The sequence below is a fragment of the Hippopotamus amphibius genome, chromosome 3 (assembly GCF_030028045.1).
Source record: "Hippopotamus amphibius kiboko isolate mHipAmp2 chromosome 3, mHipAmp2.hap2, whole genome shotgun sequence".
Classification (NCBI taxonomy): Eukaryota; Metazoa; Chordata; class Mammalia; order Artiodactyla; family Hippopotamidae; genus Hippopotamus; species Hippopotamus amphibius.
In genome coordinates, this window is record NC_080188.1 from 130,336,983 (window position 1) to 130,351,979 (window position 14,997).

General features: G+C 58.4%; 1 protein-coding gene across 2 annotated transcripts in view; it reads right to left on the bottom strand.

The window, feature by feature from the left end:
- Nucleotides 1–14,997, bottom strand: part of SHANK2 (SH3 and multiple ankyrin repeat domains 2) — a 470,853-nt gene that overhangs the window by 285,162 nt on the left and 170,694 nt on the right. Inside the window, exons 1-2 of one of the 2 annotated variants that reach the window (XM_057729609.1) lie at nt 14,406–14,442; nt 10,144–10,459 (exon numbers count right to left, since the gene is read on the bottom strand). In XM_057729609.1, the coding sequence (XP_057585592.1) occupies nt 10,144–10,459; nt 14,406–14,442 (353 nt within the window). Of the gene's footprint in view, nt 1–10,143; nt 10,460–14,405; nt 14,443–14,997 lie in introns of those variants that run through there. The other variant, XM_057729608.1, reaches the window with a different exon arrangement.

Below are 14,997 nucleotides of genomic sequence, written 5' to 3' on the forward strand. Positions count from 1 at the left end.
CATGCCAGGTGAGGAAATGCCCAGAACCTACAGGCAGAAGCTTTCATTATCCTGGTGCAGACAGCCCACGCCCAGCGGCACTGGTGACACTTCACAAGTGGGACTTTAATTCTTTCCTGTTCCATGTGAATATTTCACAAAGACCGTGCATTTCCAGGCCAAACTCCAGGCCTGGCAGTGAGCGTGGACATCTAACTTAACTGGGCCCAACAGTGAGACGTGAGAGAAATGTGCGCAGTGGTTTTCTGTGTCGTGATGGGCGACCAGGGCGACTCCTTCTGGCAAGGGAAGAGAGCACGTCTCACCAATGATCATCTACAGGAGTCAGACTGAGCTCTCCTCCCAAGGTGGGAGCTTCAGAAAAACTACATGCGCACACACACACACACACACACAGGGATGAATCTGGGCAGGGATTTAGGGGTGATGCTCTAGAGCCTCCCGGTCAGAAGGACAACAAAAGCATTCGCGGCTGGCTGGTGTCTACCAAGAGGACAGCCCGCCACGGGGAAGAGGAATATTGATACTACTCGGGGAAGGTTCCCGAATCTGGGAGCCACATCTGAGTCTTGGGAGGGGCCCACGCGTATCACAAATTCATGACTATGAAGGGCGGGGTCCCCAACGAAGGTCCTCCTTGCAAACTACAGATGCCGTGGCCTGGGAGCCCCCAGAGGGAGCCCTGAGCTCTCCGCGAGGAAGAAGTTCTTACATTTCGGTGTGAAACAGACTTGCAGGGAAAATTCTAGAATGTGATGGGACCACTCCCTTTGGGGATTTAGGGTGAGCCACCTATGTTTCTTGTGTGCTGTGCTTTACCACATCGGCACCCCTGATAAATGACGGACGGTTTGGTTTATGTTTTTAAGAATTCACGTAAGCGTCACCGTGCTGTATCTTGTCACGCCTCTTCCTTTTTCACTCACGGCCATGACTGTGAGAGCTGGCCATGGGAACCCATGTCTACACACGTGACATGCTCAGTTTACACGCTAACTTATGCGGGTCAGGTGAGGAGAAGGACTGACCATCAGATCTGCCTGCCTGACCCCAAAGCCCAGAGCTTTCCTAAACCACGTGGAGCAGAGGGCAGGCATGGGACATTTCCCGGATGCTCCCAGGCTCAGAGACACAGAGCAGTGACAAGCCACAGTCCTCACTCCCCTGTCCCCAGGGATGCCCCGTCTCCCGCCCCTCCCCCCACCCCCAGCCTTCTCTGACCAAGTTGAAGGCACAGATGGAGGTCACAGCATCCCGGGAAACAGGTGTCCCTGTGAACCCTGGCTCCACCAGGTAGCCCTGCCCCGCGGCCTCACTGTCCCTCCTCACTCCCTTCTCCCCTCCCGGCAGCTACAGATCAAAGTGCACAGGTGGGAAAAGCCACCCTGAGCGCCAGACATTCCCTCTTGATAGATGTCATGAATCCCCAAACACCCCGGGAGCCCAGAGCAGCAACACCTGCAAGAGCCAGGCTATGTGACCGCCTCTGGTCCAGAGGTGACAGCTGGCAAGACAGCCGACTCATGGACAGGAAGGACAATCTGGGCCACCCGCCTGTGGTGGGAAAGAACCTGGCAAAGCAGCACAGCCCTTGGAGTTCCCGCCTGTGAGGACGCCCCGCCCACCTGTGGCGTTAGGATGATGGTCTGTCCATTCAACCTGCCTCAGCTCAGCCTGACTCAGGGCTGGGCGGGGGGAGGGGGAGGTGGCGCCTTCGCCACAGGGGCTGAGCATCACTGGGCATCTCCCTTCCGGCTCCCAGGCCAGGGGACAGTGAGTCCTGGTAACCAAGGGGCCTCAGTCCCTTGACAATAGCAAGTGTCCCTGGGCCCACTCCACTTGGACCCAAGTGTTCAGAAGAGGCTCAGGGTCAGCAGAGGGCAGGGGCTCCGGGGGGAACCCCACACCAGGCTCAGAAGGCCTCCTCTCCCCAGACCTCCATAAACAGTGCTTGGATCTGCCGGGATGCACCTGCCTTAAATACGCTGAGTGATGGCCAGGTGGGACTGCTGGGAGGATCAGTGAGGGAACCGATGAAGCTCCCCCTCCCCACCCCCTGCCATCTCTGTCACTGCTGCTTTGATGGCAGTTATCACTCTGCACCTGACCATCACCCAGGCTGGACTGGAAGCCATGCAACACAGGGCTATGTCTACACCATCTCCACGCCCCTTCCTGGCGGGGAGGAGGGGCCTCATTGTCCTACCAATGAGGTCACAAATGGGCCGCACAGATGCTCCTGGACAGGAGGTGTGGCTGCAGCAGACACCAGGGGTGGTGAGCAGAGGGCAGGCTGGCCCATGACTCGGTCCCCAAGCACCAGTAAAGGGGACGACTCTGAGGGGAGCAGGGTAGGGCAAGTGGGTTCCTCCCCGGGGAGGCAGAAGGTCAAAAGGGGAAGGTCCATCATCCATCCACCCATCCATCCATCCATCCATCCATCCATCCATCCATCCATCCATCAATCCAACCATCCTCCCACCCACCCATCCATCCTCCCATCCACTCACTTATCCATCCATGCATCCATCCACCCATCCTCCCACCCATCCAACCATCCATCCATCCATCCATCCATCCATCCATCCATCCATCCATCTATCCTCCCATCCACTCACTTATCCATCCATCCATCCATCCATTCATCCATCCATCCATCCATCCATCCAACCATCCATCCGTCCTCCCATCCATCTATCCTCCATCCATCCATCCATCCTCCCACCTATCCATCCCTCCACCCATCCACTCACTTATCCACCTATCCATCTATCCTCCATCCATCCATCCTCCCACCCATCCATCCCTCCACCCATCCACTCAATTATCCACCCATCCATCTATCCTCCATCCATCCATCCTCCCACCCATCCATCCCTCCACCCATCCACTCAATTATCCACCCATCCATCTATCCTCCATCCATCCATCCTCCCACCCATCCATCCCTCCACCCATCCACTCAATTATTCATCCATCCATCCATCCATCCATGTATTTTACCACTTAGACAAACATCATCTATTCACTCATCCATCCAAATTTCAAAAGAACCCTTCCAGAAGCCCAGCTGATCCGATGTTGGACAAGGCAGATAAGCTCTGGAAGCCTCGGTTTCCCCATGTGATGAGAAGGGGTTATCTGGAGAGACCTGAGAGTGAGTCAGCAGGAACTGCTCCACACAGGTGTTGTGTGAACACCTGTGCCACTACCACTCTCTGCTTCAACTGGAAAGTGGGTGACAAGATGCATGTGTCAGCCAGCTGATTTCAGCCAGTGCCAGAGTGTGTGTCACTGGGCAGAGAAGTCAAAGCAAACACAGCTCCAGCCTGGGAGCTCTGTTCCTTGAGCCACACTGCAGACGGTCATCTCCCAAACCCATTGGTTCAAGTCCGGAAAGCCTTTGTCTAAGAGCAGGAAGAAGAAATTGGTCCTTGAAGGCCAGCGCACGTCTACAATTCTAGGTACCAGTAGCGATGTGTGGTCCCTCACAAATGCTGAAGCATCTTCTCACTCCAGGTTAATTTGAGCCTCTCAAAATGCCATTTCACAGGTGAAAAAGCAGAGGCTCCGTAAATAATGACCTAGGCACAGAGATACAGAGCTGATTTCATGTCCTGGCTCCCCGATCCCAGCCCAGAGCTCCAGGTGGTGACCTGTTAGAAATCGGGGAGTCTCCCAGGTTTGAGGCTCACACGGGGGTGGGAGTGGAAGGAGGCCGCCGGGGTTGCCTGCTGGCGGCTCTGGCAGAGGGTGGCGTTTCCAACAAAAGGTCCCAAGCCCTGACCCTGCTGACAGCTGCGTCTTAAGCATGAAAGCTGAGACCCCACATCACCCCCAGTACCGTTGTCTCCCCTCTGCCTTCGGGCCAGGAAGCCCTCAGCCCGCACAAGGACCCGTGCACCGTGGCCCCCTCTTGGGCTTCTGGGTCATGCCCTGCCTCCATGGCTCTGGTGCTGGCATCCCACGTGCCACAGCCTCCCCACGAGGCCCCGAGGAGGTGCTGCAGGGATGGACATTCACTAGACGTCCCATCCTGCTGGCCGTGGGGACACTAACTGGGGCCACCGGCGCACAGCGGGACCCACTGTGACCTCAGAGGTGCGCCCGCCTCGGAGCACCCACGCTGTCCAGCTGCCCCGACACACTCCAGGGGCCCCCAGGCCACTGGTGTTGGGATCCTCCCTGTTTGTAAACCCAAGGCCACCCCTGGCTCCAGGCGGCGGGGCGTGGGCACCTACAGCCCCCGAGGGATGGGGAACAGTTTGGAATATGTGTCCTTCCTTAAACCTTCCCATGCTCTGCTCCAGTCACACGGGACCCCTTGCCTCTCCCCGACGCCCGGCCCCTTCCTCCACCTCGGGAGCCCCCCTTCTCCATGGAGGCCCCGTGTCTGCCCCACGGGGGTCTGAGCCCTGACTTGTGTGAGCTCTGACTCCGGGGCGGGGCTCCTGTCTTCCACCACATCAACCCTGGGGCTGACACGCTTCCCGCCCTCATTTCTGGGGCATTCACTTCTACACGGTGAGTGCCCATCACAGGCCGGTCATTCATGTGTTTAGGCCACCAGCTGAGACAGCAAACACTGAATGTCCCCAGAGCGGAAGGAGGGAAAGTGACAGGTGAGGGCAGCCTGTGGGGTGCCTGGACCGATTCCTCAGCAGGCAGGTTGCACCTGCTCCCCCAGGGTGACCCCTGCACCTGGCCCCGCCTCCCCACCAGGTGGCCGGCATAAACCCAGGGGGCCGGCTCCTCATGGACCCCCTACTCCTGACGTCCGGGTGACACGCATCAGCACCCTGGTTCGGACAGCAGGCGGGGTGGCCGGGGCACAGCCCAACTCCACCCCCACCCGCCTGCTGGGCCCCCCACCCTCTTTCTGGGTCAGAATGGGCACAGGGGATGGAGCAGTACTGCGGTTCTCACCGAGGAAACCAGGTCCCTGTGCCACTGAGGGAGCACGGCTCTGGCATTCTGGTCCCCGCGCCCCCAGCAGGCAGGGCGAGGGCGCATGGAAGTGGACAGAGACGCAAGCCAGAGGACCCCACGGTGCCCCTTCACCCCCCAACCTGCCCAGGTGGGGGCCTATCCCTCGAAGGGGTTTGCAGGGTAGGGGGGATTCCCCCCACCCCAGGACCTTCAGAAACCCCTGCTCTGTCTGCACAACCGAATTCCGGGAACAACCTGGTTGAGAGATGGGGCTTGCCAAGCCCCTGCCAGGGTCAGCCCCTGCCTGTGCGGGAGGTAGGGGCACGGGATACACAGCCAGCCAGCCTCCCTGCCCGAGCTCAGCAGGTTTCCCTCCCTGCCAAGGTGAACCAACCAGGAATCGCTCCTTAGGTGCGAGGGGGGCCCGCATTCTCCCTGGTGCCGGTGAGGCCAGGGCAGTTGTCAGGACCCACTGCCCGAGCTTTGCAAAATGACGTCAAGAGCTGTTCTGAACCTAGCTGGGAGGGGTCCTGGGAGGACCCCCATTCCTCTCCACACTCAGGTGATGGGCAATGGGGCCACCCAGAGAAACCCCTAAAGGCTGGTTCTTAGGGATGTGGACCGGCCATGCCAGTGGGTGCCACTAGAGGGCGTCCGGAGCAGGTGTGTGCAGAGCCTCCAGGTGAGGCTGTGGGCACACGGGTTCCCATCCACTCTGTACCCTCTTCCTTCTTCTGCTTTGCACTCAGGTGGCCTGGCTCTTGAGGGCCGGCTCCACGGGGGAGACTGACCCGGCCCACAGCACAGAGCCCAGGCCTGGGAGGAAGCTGCTGGGCCAGTGCTGGCAGGAGCCCCAGGATGGGTGGGTGGGGGCTTGGGCAGCTGCAGAGGCCCTGGCCCCATCTCGTCAAGTCTGCACCTGAGGGTCTGGCCCGAGGCCAGTTCTGGCCACATGGAGGTGTCCGTCACACTCCTGGCTGAGGCTTCTGGGGCCCCAGTGGGTGTTTAGGGCTCCTCCTGAGAGGGGTGCAGAGGGGCCAGCCTTCTCTGTGGGCAGCAAGAGAGGAAGGAGGGGTGAGGTGGGTGGGCAGCCAGACAGAACCCCCAGGTGCTCAGGATGCCAGGTTTCCCTCGACCCAGCTGACCTGATGCTCTCTACGTCCCCTGCCTCTTTTTTTTTTTTTTTCTTTTTCAATCTTTTTTTAAATAGAAAAAAAATTTTTTTGGCTGCACCAAGTGGCATGTGGGGATCTTGGCTCCCAGACCAGGGATCAAACCCGTGCCCCCTGCAGTGGAAGCGTGGAGTCTTAACCACTGGACCACCAGGTAATTCCCTTCTCCTGCCGCTTAGCCCAAGCTCCAGCCATCACTGGGACGACCCCCTCCAGTCCTTGCCCCTCAGTGGCCGAGGGTCTTTCAAGATGTCCTTGGCAGTGATGACGCTAAGGCAGCCAACACTTCTGCACAACTTCCTGTGAGCCACACACAGGTCTCAGCACGTGGCGGGTGCTACCTTCAGCTTCATCCTTGTCCCAAACCTATTAGTCCCTTTTTACCTATGAGAAAACGGAGGCACAGAATGGTCAAGTGACTTGCCTAAAGTCACACAGCAGGTAGAAGGCAGAGGTGGATGTGACCCGCGGTTTGGCAGCTACCCAATGAGACAGGATCCACAGATGGAGGGGTGCGTGTGGACCTGGGGCTCCCGCCTCGATGACTGGGGAGCAACCCAACCCACCCCTGGGTTATGTGATAACCAGGAAGGCTCTGGGGGCATCTGGGCTACCCTGAGGCTGGGAGACATGTCCTCCCTGCAAGAGTCCCCGTCCGTCCCAGGAAAGGGCTAGACTCTGAGCTGCGAAGACAGAGACCGATGGAGGATTCGGCCACCTCCTTGAGCCCCTACAAGGCCCAGGGGCTGTGCTGTGGTAACATGAGTCCAGGCACCCCATTACTGGGGCTGTGTGTATGGCTGCATCCACACCTGAGCGCAGATGTGAAAGCAGGCAGCCTGAGTGTGCCTCAAATGCCACCCATATCCTGGCACCTGCGGGGACCCAGTGCCCCTGGCGGGTCCCCGTTAGGACAGGGGAATCTCGGAGGCAGGACCCTGGCAGCCCATGGGGCTCCTGTCAGGGTGTAGCTGCTGTCACCGGTGAGTGAGCGGGTCCTGAGCAGATGGACAGGGGCTGGGCAGGCTCAGAAGGGGTGGGGAGGGAAGGAGGCCGGGAAATGGCAGTGAAGTCATGGCCCACAGTCAGGGCCATGTGGCAGGGTGGGTGCTGGCTGGGCTGGGACAGCTCTGCCTGATGGGGACAGGCAGCCAGCCCGGTGTCAGCACTGGAAGTCCCGCATCTGGGGCAACCCCCAGTCCTGGGCAAGCCACAGCCTGGGTGACAGGGAACGGGCCAGCCAAGCACCTGGCCCTGGGGAGGACACTGATTTGAGCCGTGTCTATGGGCCACTGTGGACCGAGCACTTATTATGTGCAAGGACAGCCATGAAGTCACTCGTTCAGTCTGGAGAGCCACTGGGGAGCTGATTTTTTATGATGCTCATTTGCTAGTCGCCCAAGAAGAGGCACAGAGTGTTACGTGGCCCAGGAGGAGTGCAGGGCGCGTGCTCAGGAAGCCCCGGCAGCAAGCGCTCAGGGCAGGCTGGTGCTGTGACTGGTACACGCACACACACACACACACGTGCAGACCCACACACAGACACACCTGCACACCCAGACACACATGCGCACATGGACACACGAGGGCACACACACACGTGCACACACACCGGAGCACAGGACGTCAGGGGCAATCAGGTGAGGTCCCTGCACCAGGCCGCCTGCCGTCTGCCCTGCGCAGCAATACTTCCTTTGCAGCTTTTGCAAGTCCCTGGCCGCCCTGCCTTCGCAATCGTATTAGATTTCGTACTGGAGGAAGGGGACACACTCTTTTTAAAATTATAGTCATAATTCCAGCTAACGGTGTGAAGTGGAATTTGAGGTCTCAGGGGAACCCTTTAATTTAGCTTTAAGCTGCTTGCCAGCACCTGGGACTTCCCCCCTGGGGTGACTCATGGCGAGAATCTAGACCAGAGCGAGGACGGGCTCTCAAGTCTGAGAGAGAGGCTCTGAGGGGAAGTGTGAATGGATTCCAGCGCTGATGTGGGCCTGGGGGGGTGCTGGCACCGGGAGGGGCAGGCTGCGGCCCCACCGCGGGGCTAGGAGACTGGGGTCCCCACGGGCCCGCTCTCCCCACACCCGTGAGGCTGCAGCCCAGACACCTGGCCTGCTGTTCCCGGTCACAGCAATTGGTGCTCTCCCAGGAACACGTGAAGCCCTGACCCCTCCATCCGGTCTGAGCCCGGTCCCTTCCCCAACATCCCCAATCGGAGCTGGGGCATGGCGTCGGGAATGACCACGGCCGGCCCGACTCCCCGCAGGCAGGCATGGTGAGCCCACGTGAACGGGGCACAGCAGGATGGGGAACCGGGTCACTGGGCAGAAGCCCGGACCAAAGGGGGCATTCAACCCTCACCAGAGACACTGTGCCAGGCAGGACACACGGGTATGCTGGCTCTCCCTGGGCCACCATGGGTGAGGTCAGAGTTCAAGGAGAACAACCTTCATGTCCTGCCCCAGCTACGTGACCTGGCCACAGCACTGTCATCTGGGACAGGGAGGCGGCAGGGTCCTCCAGGGGAACAAGCCAGGTGCCTGTGGGTCCATGTGAGATTGTAGAGGGGGTGACGGGGACAGAGAGGGTCCCTGCTTTGGTTGCTCCAACCAGCACTGAGACCCCAGCACCGAGACCCCTCCCAGGATGTCTCATCCTGGCCTGAAGGCCACGTGAGGAGGTGGGCAGGGTGCCCAGGAGACGGAGCTCTGGGTGGGAACGCAGTCCCCCCGAATGCTCGGGAGACAGGGAAGCAGGGAGAGGGCCCAGAGCCCGAGTGAGATGCCTGAGGGGGGTCCATGCCTAGTCTAGCCTATGCTGTCCTTGTCTCCTTGTGTAGAAAGGGACAAGAATGGGGTTCCCTCCCCCTGGGCTGAGTCTGCCGAGATGCTCCCCCACCCCTGCCTCGCGGGCAGACCCAAGAGGACCGGCCAGGACTGTTACTGAGTCTGGGGCAGGGGCTCGTCAGGCTCCAGTGCCCAGACATGGCCTCTCAGAGCCTCACCTGTGCCAGGGTTTCTGGGGGCCATGGCTGTGAGCGCTCGTTTTGGCTAAGGTTTGTTTGCATTAAACGTGGCCCCTGGAGGAACCACCTGTGTCCATCGACAGAGGAACGAATAAAGAAGAGGTGGTGTATATAGCATGGACTACTACTCAGCCATAAAAAGGAATGAAATAATGCCATCTGCAGCAACATGGATGCAACTAGAGACGATCATACTAAGTGAAGTCAGTTAGGCAGAGAAAGACACATACTGTATGCTGTCACTTATATATGGTATCTAAGATATGACAGAAATGGACATATCTATGAAACAAGAACAGAATCCCAGACATAGAGAACAGACTTGTGGTTGCCAAGGGGGAAGTGAGGGGGGTGAGGGATGGACTGGGGGGAGTTTGGAGTTATTAGATGCAAACTATTTTACTTCGAATGGATAAATAACAAGGTCCTTCTGAATAGCACAGGGAACTATATCTAATCTCCTGGAATAGACCACAATGGAAAAGAATATATAAAAAGAATATATATATGTATATATATATAACTGAGTCACTTTGCTGTACAGCAGAAATTAACAAAACCTAAATCAACTATACTTCAATAAAACAAGCAAACAAACAAAAAAGTGGGCCCTGGAGGAGCTCTCTGCCCAGGGCAGGCTGGTAGCCCGAGCTCCCTCTCTGTCCACACTTAAAATACTTTTAAGACCCAGAAGCCAATGCACAGGGAAAGGAAACAGGCTCCAAACACCAGCAGCAGCCCAAGCCACCCCGGGACCCCCACACCTGCCCTGAGCTGTCATTGTGGGTGAGGTGCTCAGGAAGGGGACCCTGGGCGCCCGCTGCTCCCAGGAGACCGTCTGAGCCAGGGCAGCTGGCACAACTTTGGTTTGCAAGTGTTCTCAACCTCTGGCTTGGAATAAAGCAGGCGTTCTGCTCAACCTCTGGCTGCGCCCTGAGTTCTAGAATCCAGGGGCCCCGTGTATGGAGGTCTCCCTCTCCCTGGCCCCCGCAGGAGCCCGCCCACCCGGCTGCTCCTTACCCGACGTGCCAAGGCTGCCGGGGCCTCTTGCCATCCTCGCCGGCGCCGCCCAGCCTGTTGAGCGAGGGGGATCGGCTGCGGGGCCCGGGGGCATAGCTTCCAAGGGTCTTCACGGCCCCATCGGGCTTGCCAGGCGTCTGCTGCAGCAGCTGGGGCGAGAGGCTGCGGTGGGAGGCGGCTGAGCAGACGGCCCAGTCAGGTGCGCTGGCGTTGAGGTTGTTGTCGCTGTTGGAACGCAGCAGGACCCGGGGGGCGGCCAGCGTGCTGGGGGGCCGCCGCCTGCGGTTGGAGTATGCCGGGGCCTCTCGGAAGGGCACTGGGTGGAAGAGAACAGGAGAGGCGGGTGAGGGCATGCACATCACGGATATCACGGGCAGGGGTGCCAAGACCCCCAGCTGCCAAGGACACAGACACCGTGAGTTCTGCACTGAGCCCCCCGCGGGACCCCGCCATGTGCAGAACTCACCCCGACACAGAAGCAGAGATGGGTGGAGACCCAGAGCATCTCCCTTCCCTGGAGGCTCAAGCCAACACTTGAGATGGAAGGGACGCGGACTTCCATCTCAGCAGCGCCCAGGCCGTCAGCAGCCCAGAGACCGTGCAAGGACAGGCCGCCCTGTCTCCCAGCACAGTCATGACACTGAGGCAGCCACGGAGTTTCTCTTCGCCACAACCTGAACTGAGCCCCTGCGTGGGCTGGACTGAGTCCCCTCAAAGCCCTGTGTTTCAGTCCTAACCCTGGGGACCTCAGAACGTGGCTGTATTTGGAGATGGGGGTCTTTAAAGAGGTGATTAAGGTAAAATGAGGTCACTAGGATGGGGCCCTAATCCTATAAGACTGGTGTCCTTATAAGAAGAGGAGGTCAGGACACAGACACACACAGAGGGACGACCATGAGAGGACGCAGGAGAAGATGGCCGTCCACACGCCGAGGAGACAGGCCTCAGGAGGCACCACCCCGACCCACACCTGGGTCTCGGATTCCAGCCTCCAGGACTGGAGACAGTGAACGTTTGCGGTTTGAGCCACCCCATGTGTGGGCCTGTGTTGCAGTAGGTGGAGCAGATGCACACAGCCCCCGGCTTTTACTGGTGGGGATCACTCTGCCCTGACCCCAGTGGGCTCCTTTCTCCATCCATTAAACCAGGACCCAGCAGCGTGAAACAGAACACGCCCCACCATGCTACTTAGGAAGTTCTAGACCAGAGGCAAGGCCCTCACTCTGTGAGATCAGCACCCCTAGGGGCTGGGAATGAGGACACTGTCCTCGGGGACCGAGAGGGCCGGAATCCACACGGATGGCGCCCTGGGTTGCTCTGAGGGCTGGAGCCAGAAGTAGATAGTGTCCTTTCCAAGAAGAGGCATCTAAAGAAACGTGAGCCTCTGGGCTGCAGGGGACGTGACAGGACAGGGACTCCTGGCAGCGAAGGACAGGGGCCTCCTTTGAGCTGGCCGCCCCAGGCCACGGCCTGTCCCTTGAGGGATGCACACACTTTGGCCGGAAGCCTCACCCGGCTTCTGCCACCATGCAGCCTGAGGCCAGGGCTGCTGTCCCACAAACCTGACTGCAGAGCAACAGGAAAACACACGCCCTCTGGGAGGGCTGGGAAGTCAGCGCCTCGGAGGAGAACGGCACCAGCAGTGCAGCATGGAGACTTGCAGGCTCTACCGCCCTGGCTGCCCAAGGTCAGAGGTGGTGAAGGTCCTCGTGGAAACCAAGGATAGCAAGCCCTGCTGCCAGTCTCCCACGCTGGAGGGCAGGGCTCACGGGGACAGAGATGGTGCGGGCAGGGCTCACAGGGACAGAGGAGGTGCTGGCAGAGCTCATGGGGACCAGAGGTGGTGCTGGCAGGGCTCGTGGGGAATAGAGGTGATGCTGGCAGAGCTTATAGAGGGCAGAGGTGGCTCTGGCAGGGCTTATGGGACAGAGGTGACACTGGCAGAGCTCACTGTAAGAGGAGGCATTGGCAGAGCTCACGGAGGGCAGAGCTGGCACTTGCAGAATGCACTGGGAAAGAGGTGGTGCTGGCAGCTCCATCGAGACAGCTGTGACCGAGTGCACCCCTTTGCCACCTCCCCGGGATGCAGGGCAGTCCTGGGAAAGCAGAGATGCAGCCACCCCGGCGAAGCCGCACAGAAACGGCACGAGTCTCCCCGAGGACTCACACTCAGAATCCATGTCCTGGTCTTACAGTCGTGAGAACTTGGAAATGACACACCGGGGAGGTCACGCTCTTTCCAGACACACCCTCACGCCCACATGCTTCCTCTGAAGCCTGTCTGTCAGAGCAAGACACACCAGCACTTGCATCCTCAAAGCAAAGGAACCCTTCAACGCCAGCCTGGCCGGGAGGGAGATGGACCGTGGACCCCCGTCTCTGGGGCCCAAGAGACTGCCCTCACCAGGGCTCGGTCCACTAGGGAATCAGCCCAAGACACACCCCACCTCCTAGAAAAATCTCAATTTGGGGAGAAGTCCCGGTCACCAGGGAGAACCACATCTGTATCACTCCCTCTGTCAGTGTCAGAAAGAGGCCAGAAGACTTCTGAAACAACTGAGGGTGATCTGAGCCCTGCCTGGCAGAGGAGTCGGGGGTGGGAGACCTCGTGAAGGACGGCGGTTCCAGGATCTCCGAGAGCAATGATGCTCTCTGTTCACGGAGATCGCTGGCTGCAGGACCACAGCACCAGGAGGAAGCCAGCCTCCCCAGCACATGCTGGGAGTAGAGCCCCCTCGGCTTCCTGGCTCACCCCCCCTCCCCGCCCCGCCCCCGAGGCCAGGCCAGGGTGCGTGTTTACGGGGGGAGGGGTCCCCCAGCTTGAAGGGGACGCTCTCCAGGCCAGGAAACGCCCCCACTCCATGATGCAAACTGGGGCCAAGCCTCCCAGCTTCCCTGACCTTACAATCAATTCTAATTTTCTGACCGATGTAACCGTGTGGTACTAACGCCCTTGATGGAAAGTGATGGAATTGGGGGAGAGTCCTGCCAATGGCTAAGAAAGACTCATAAGGAAAGACACATCTAGGGAAGAAGAGAACAGAGTGAACAGGACACCCGACCCCCAACTGAAACATCCACGCTGTGCACAGATTCCAAAGATCAAAGTCCCAGGAGGTGAATCTGGGTTCCCATGTAAGCAAATGAGCACAGACAAAGGCTGCTTTTCCTACACATTCCTGAGAAGCAGGCGGAAGCAGTCCTTCTGAGAGTGGTAGCTATTCACGTGGGGCAGCAGCCCTTGGAAGCGTAAGGGATAAAAGAGCTGGGACTTTTGCAAATACACGATGCCCTGAGGAGCCAGCCAGTTACTCGGATGGAATCGCAGAGGTGACATTAGGGTGAACATTCTAATGAAAACTATCTCACTTAATTACCAAGATTCACATTAAATGCATTTCCTGTGCGGTGTAATTGGAAATTTCTTCCATGTTTATTTTCTGGCTTGGGCTGGGAAGTATCTCCCTGATTCCTCTAAACGTATGTCTTCATAAACCTGATTTCATAAAACAAGAGCTCCCTGTCTGACAAACTAACTGGAACCAGCCGTGGAAATGTTGGGGATTTTTTTTTTTTTTTGGTGAAAAGGGTTAGAAATAACTCTTTTCCTGTTTGAAAATGATTAATATTCCACCCAACTGTTTCCTTCTTTCAGGCAATCTGCAAACTCTAAGTGGGTGGCTATTTTCTTAGCTGTCTTCCATGCATTTATTTATATGTTTCTTTTCAACAATACAAATCACACAAGGTATGCAAAAAGCAGATGCACTTTTAAAGTCCGCCACGCTGCAGCTCCCATCCGCTCCCTGAAACTGCAAGCCGGGGACGGCCGAGGAAAGCCGAGCGGTGGTTTCAAAAGCGTCCACCCGGCCGGGGCGGCCAGCAGGGTCCTGACCTTCCTTACTCCTGCCCAGTGCTCAGCATTCTCCAGGTAGCACACAGACTAGGGTCAAACTTCCTATTTTCCCCAGGACTTAGTTCCTAAACCTGCCCTCTGGAAGCACCAGGGAGGCACCTGTCACAATTCCGCAAGGGGCTGGAGACTCAGGGAAAAAAAAAATAAAAACGGCTCCTTCAAGTGGGTTAAAATTCCAGACCAACTACACCAAAGCCCTCTCACCCACCAGAAGTAATCACTCCCTCCCCTGACAGGGATGAACAACCAGCAATTTCAGGAGGAACCGGAGTCCCCGGCTCCCCCTGAGAATCCGGAAGAAACGGCTCGTCCCCACGCACCGCGCGCCCTGCAGCTCGCTCCTTACCTTCCTTCTTGGTGAAGGCATTTAACAGAGACTTCATTTTCCCTCCGACTCTGGCAGTGGTCCGCTCATTGTATAACCTTCTCGGATGGAAGGAAGGGGAGGAGGGCTGCCCGGCCCCTGGGCGCTGGAGCGGCTTGGACCCGGGGAGCGGCCGCGGGCGTCTGGGCACTGCCGGCTCCCGAGCACAGCTGGGCAGGCCAGACCCAGCGCGCTGGTGACAGAGCCCACCCCATATTCTGTCTGTCAGCTGGGAACCCACTGTGCGTAGACTGGGGCCGCTCTCAAAGCCCGCGGCCGCTCCCCGCGCCCGTCATGTGAGCAGAGCTACCCTGCTTTTGTGATCAGTGCATCGGGGAGGAGGGTCAGCATCGCACGCGGGAGGCATTGGGGAGCCTGAGCCCCTGAAGATCCAAGGATGCTCGGGCTGGGGCTCCGGCCACTCCTGCTCAGACGTGCCCGGGGCTACCGAGCACGCACTGTGCTTTGCTGATTTTCATTTTAAAGAAAAAGGCAAGTTTTCTCGAATGCCGTTTGTCCGCCAGCAGATGAGAGGAGCCGGTCGAGGAGATAAAACATCCCGGTTCCAGATAAG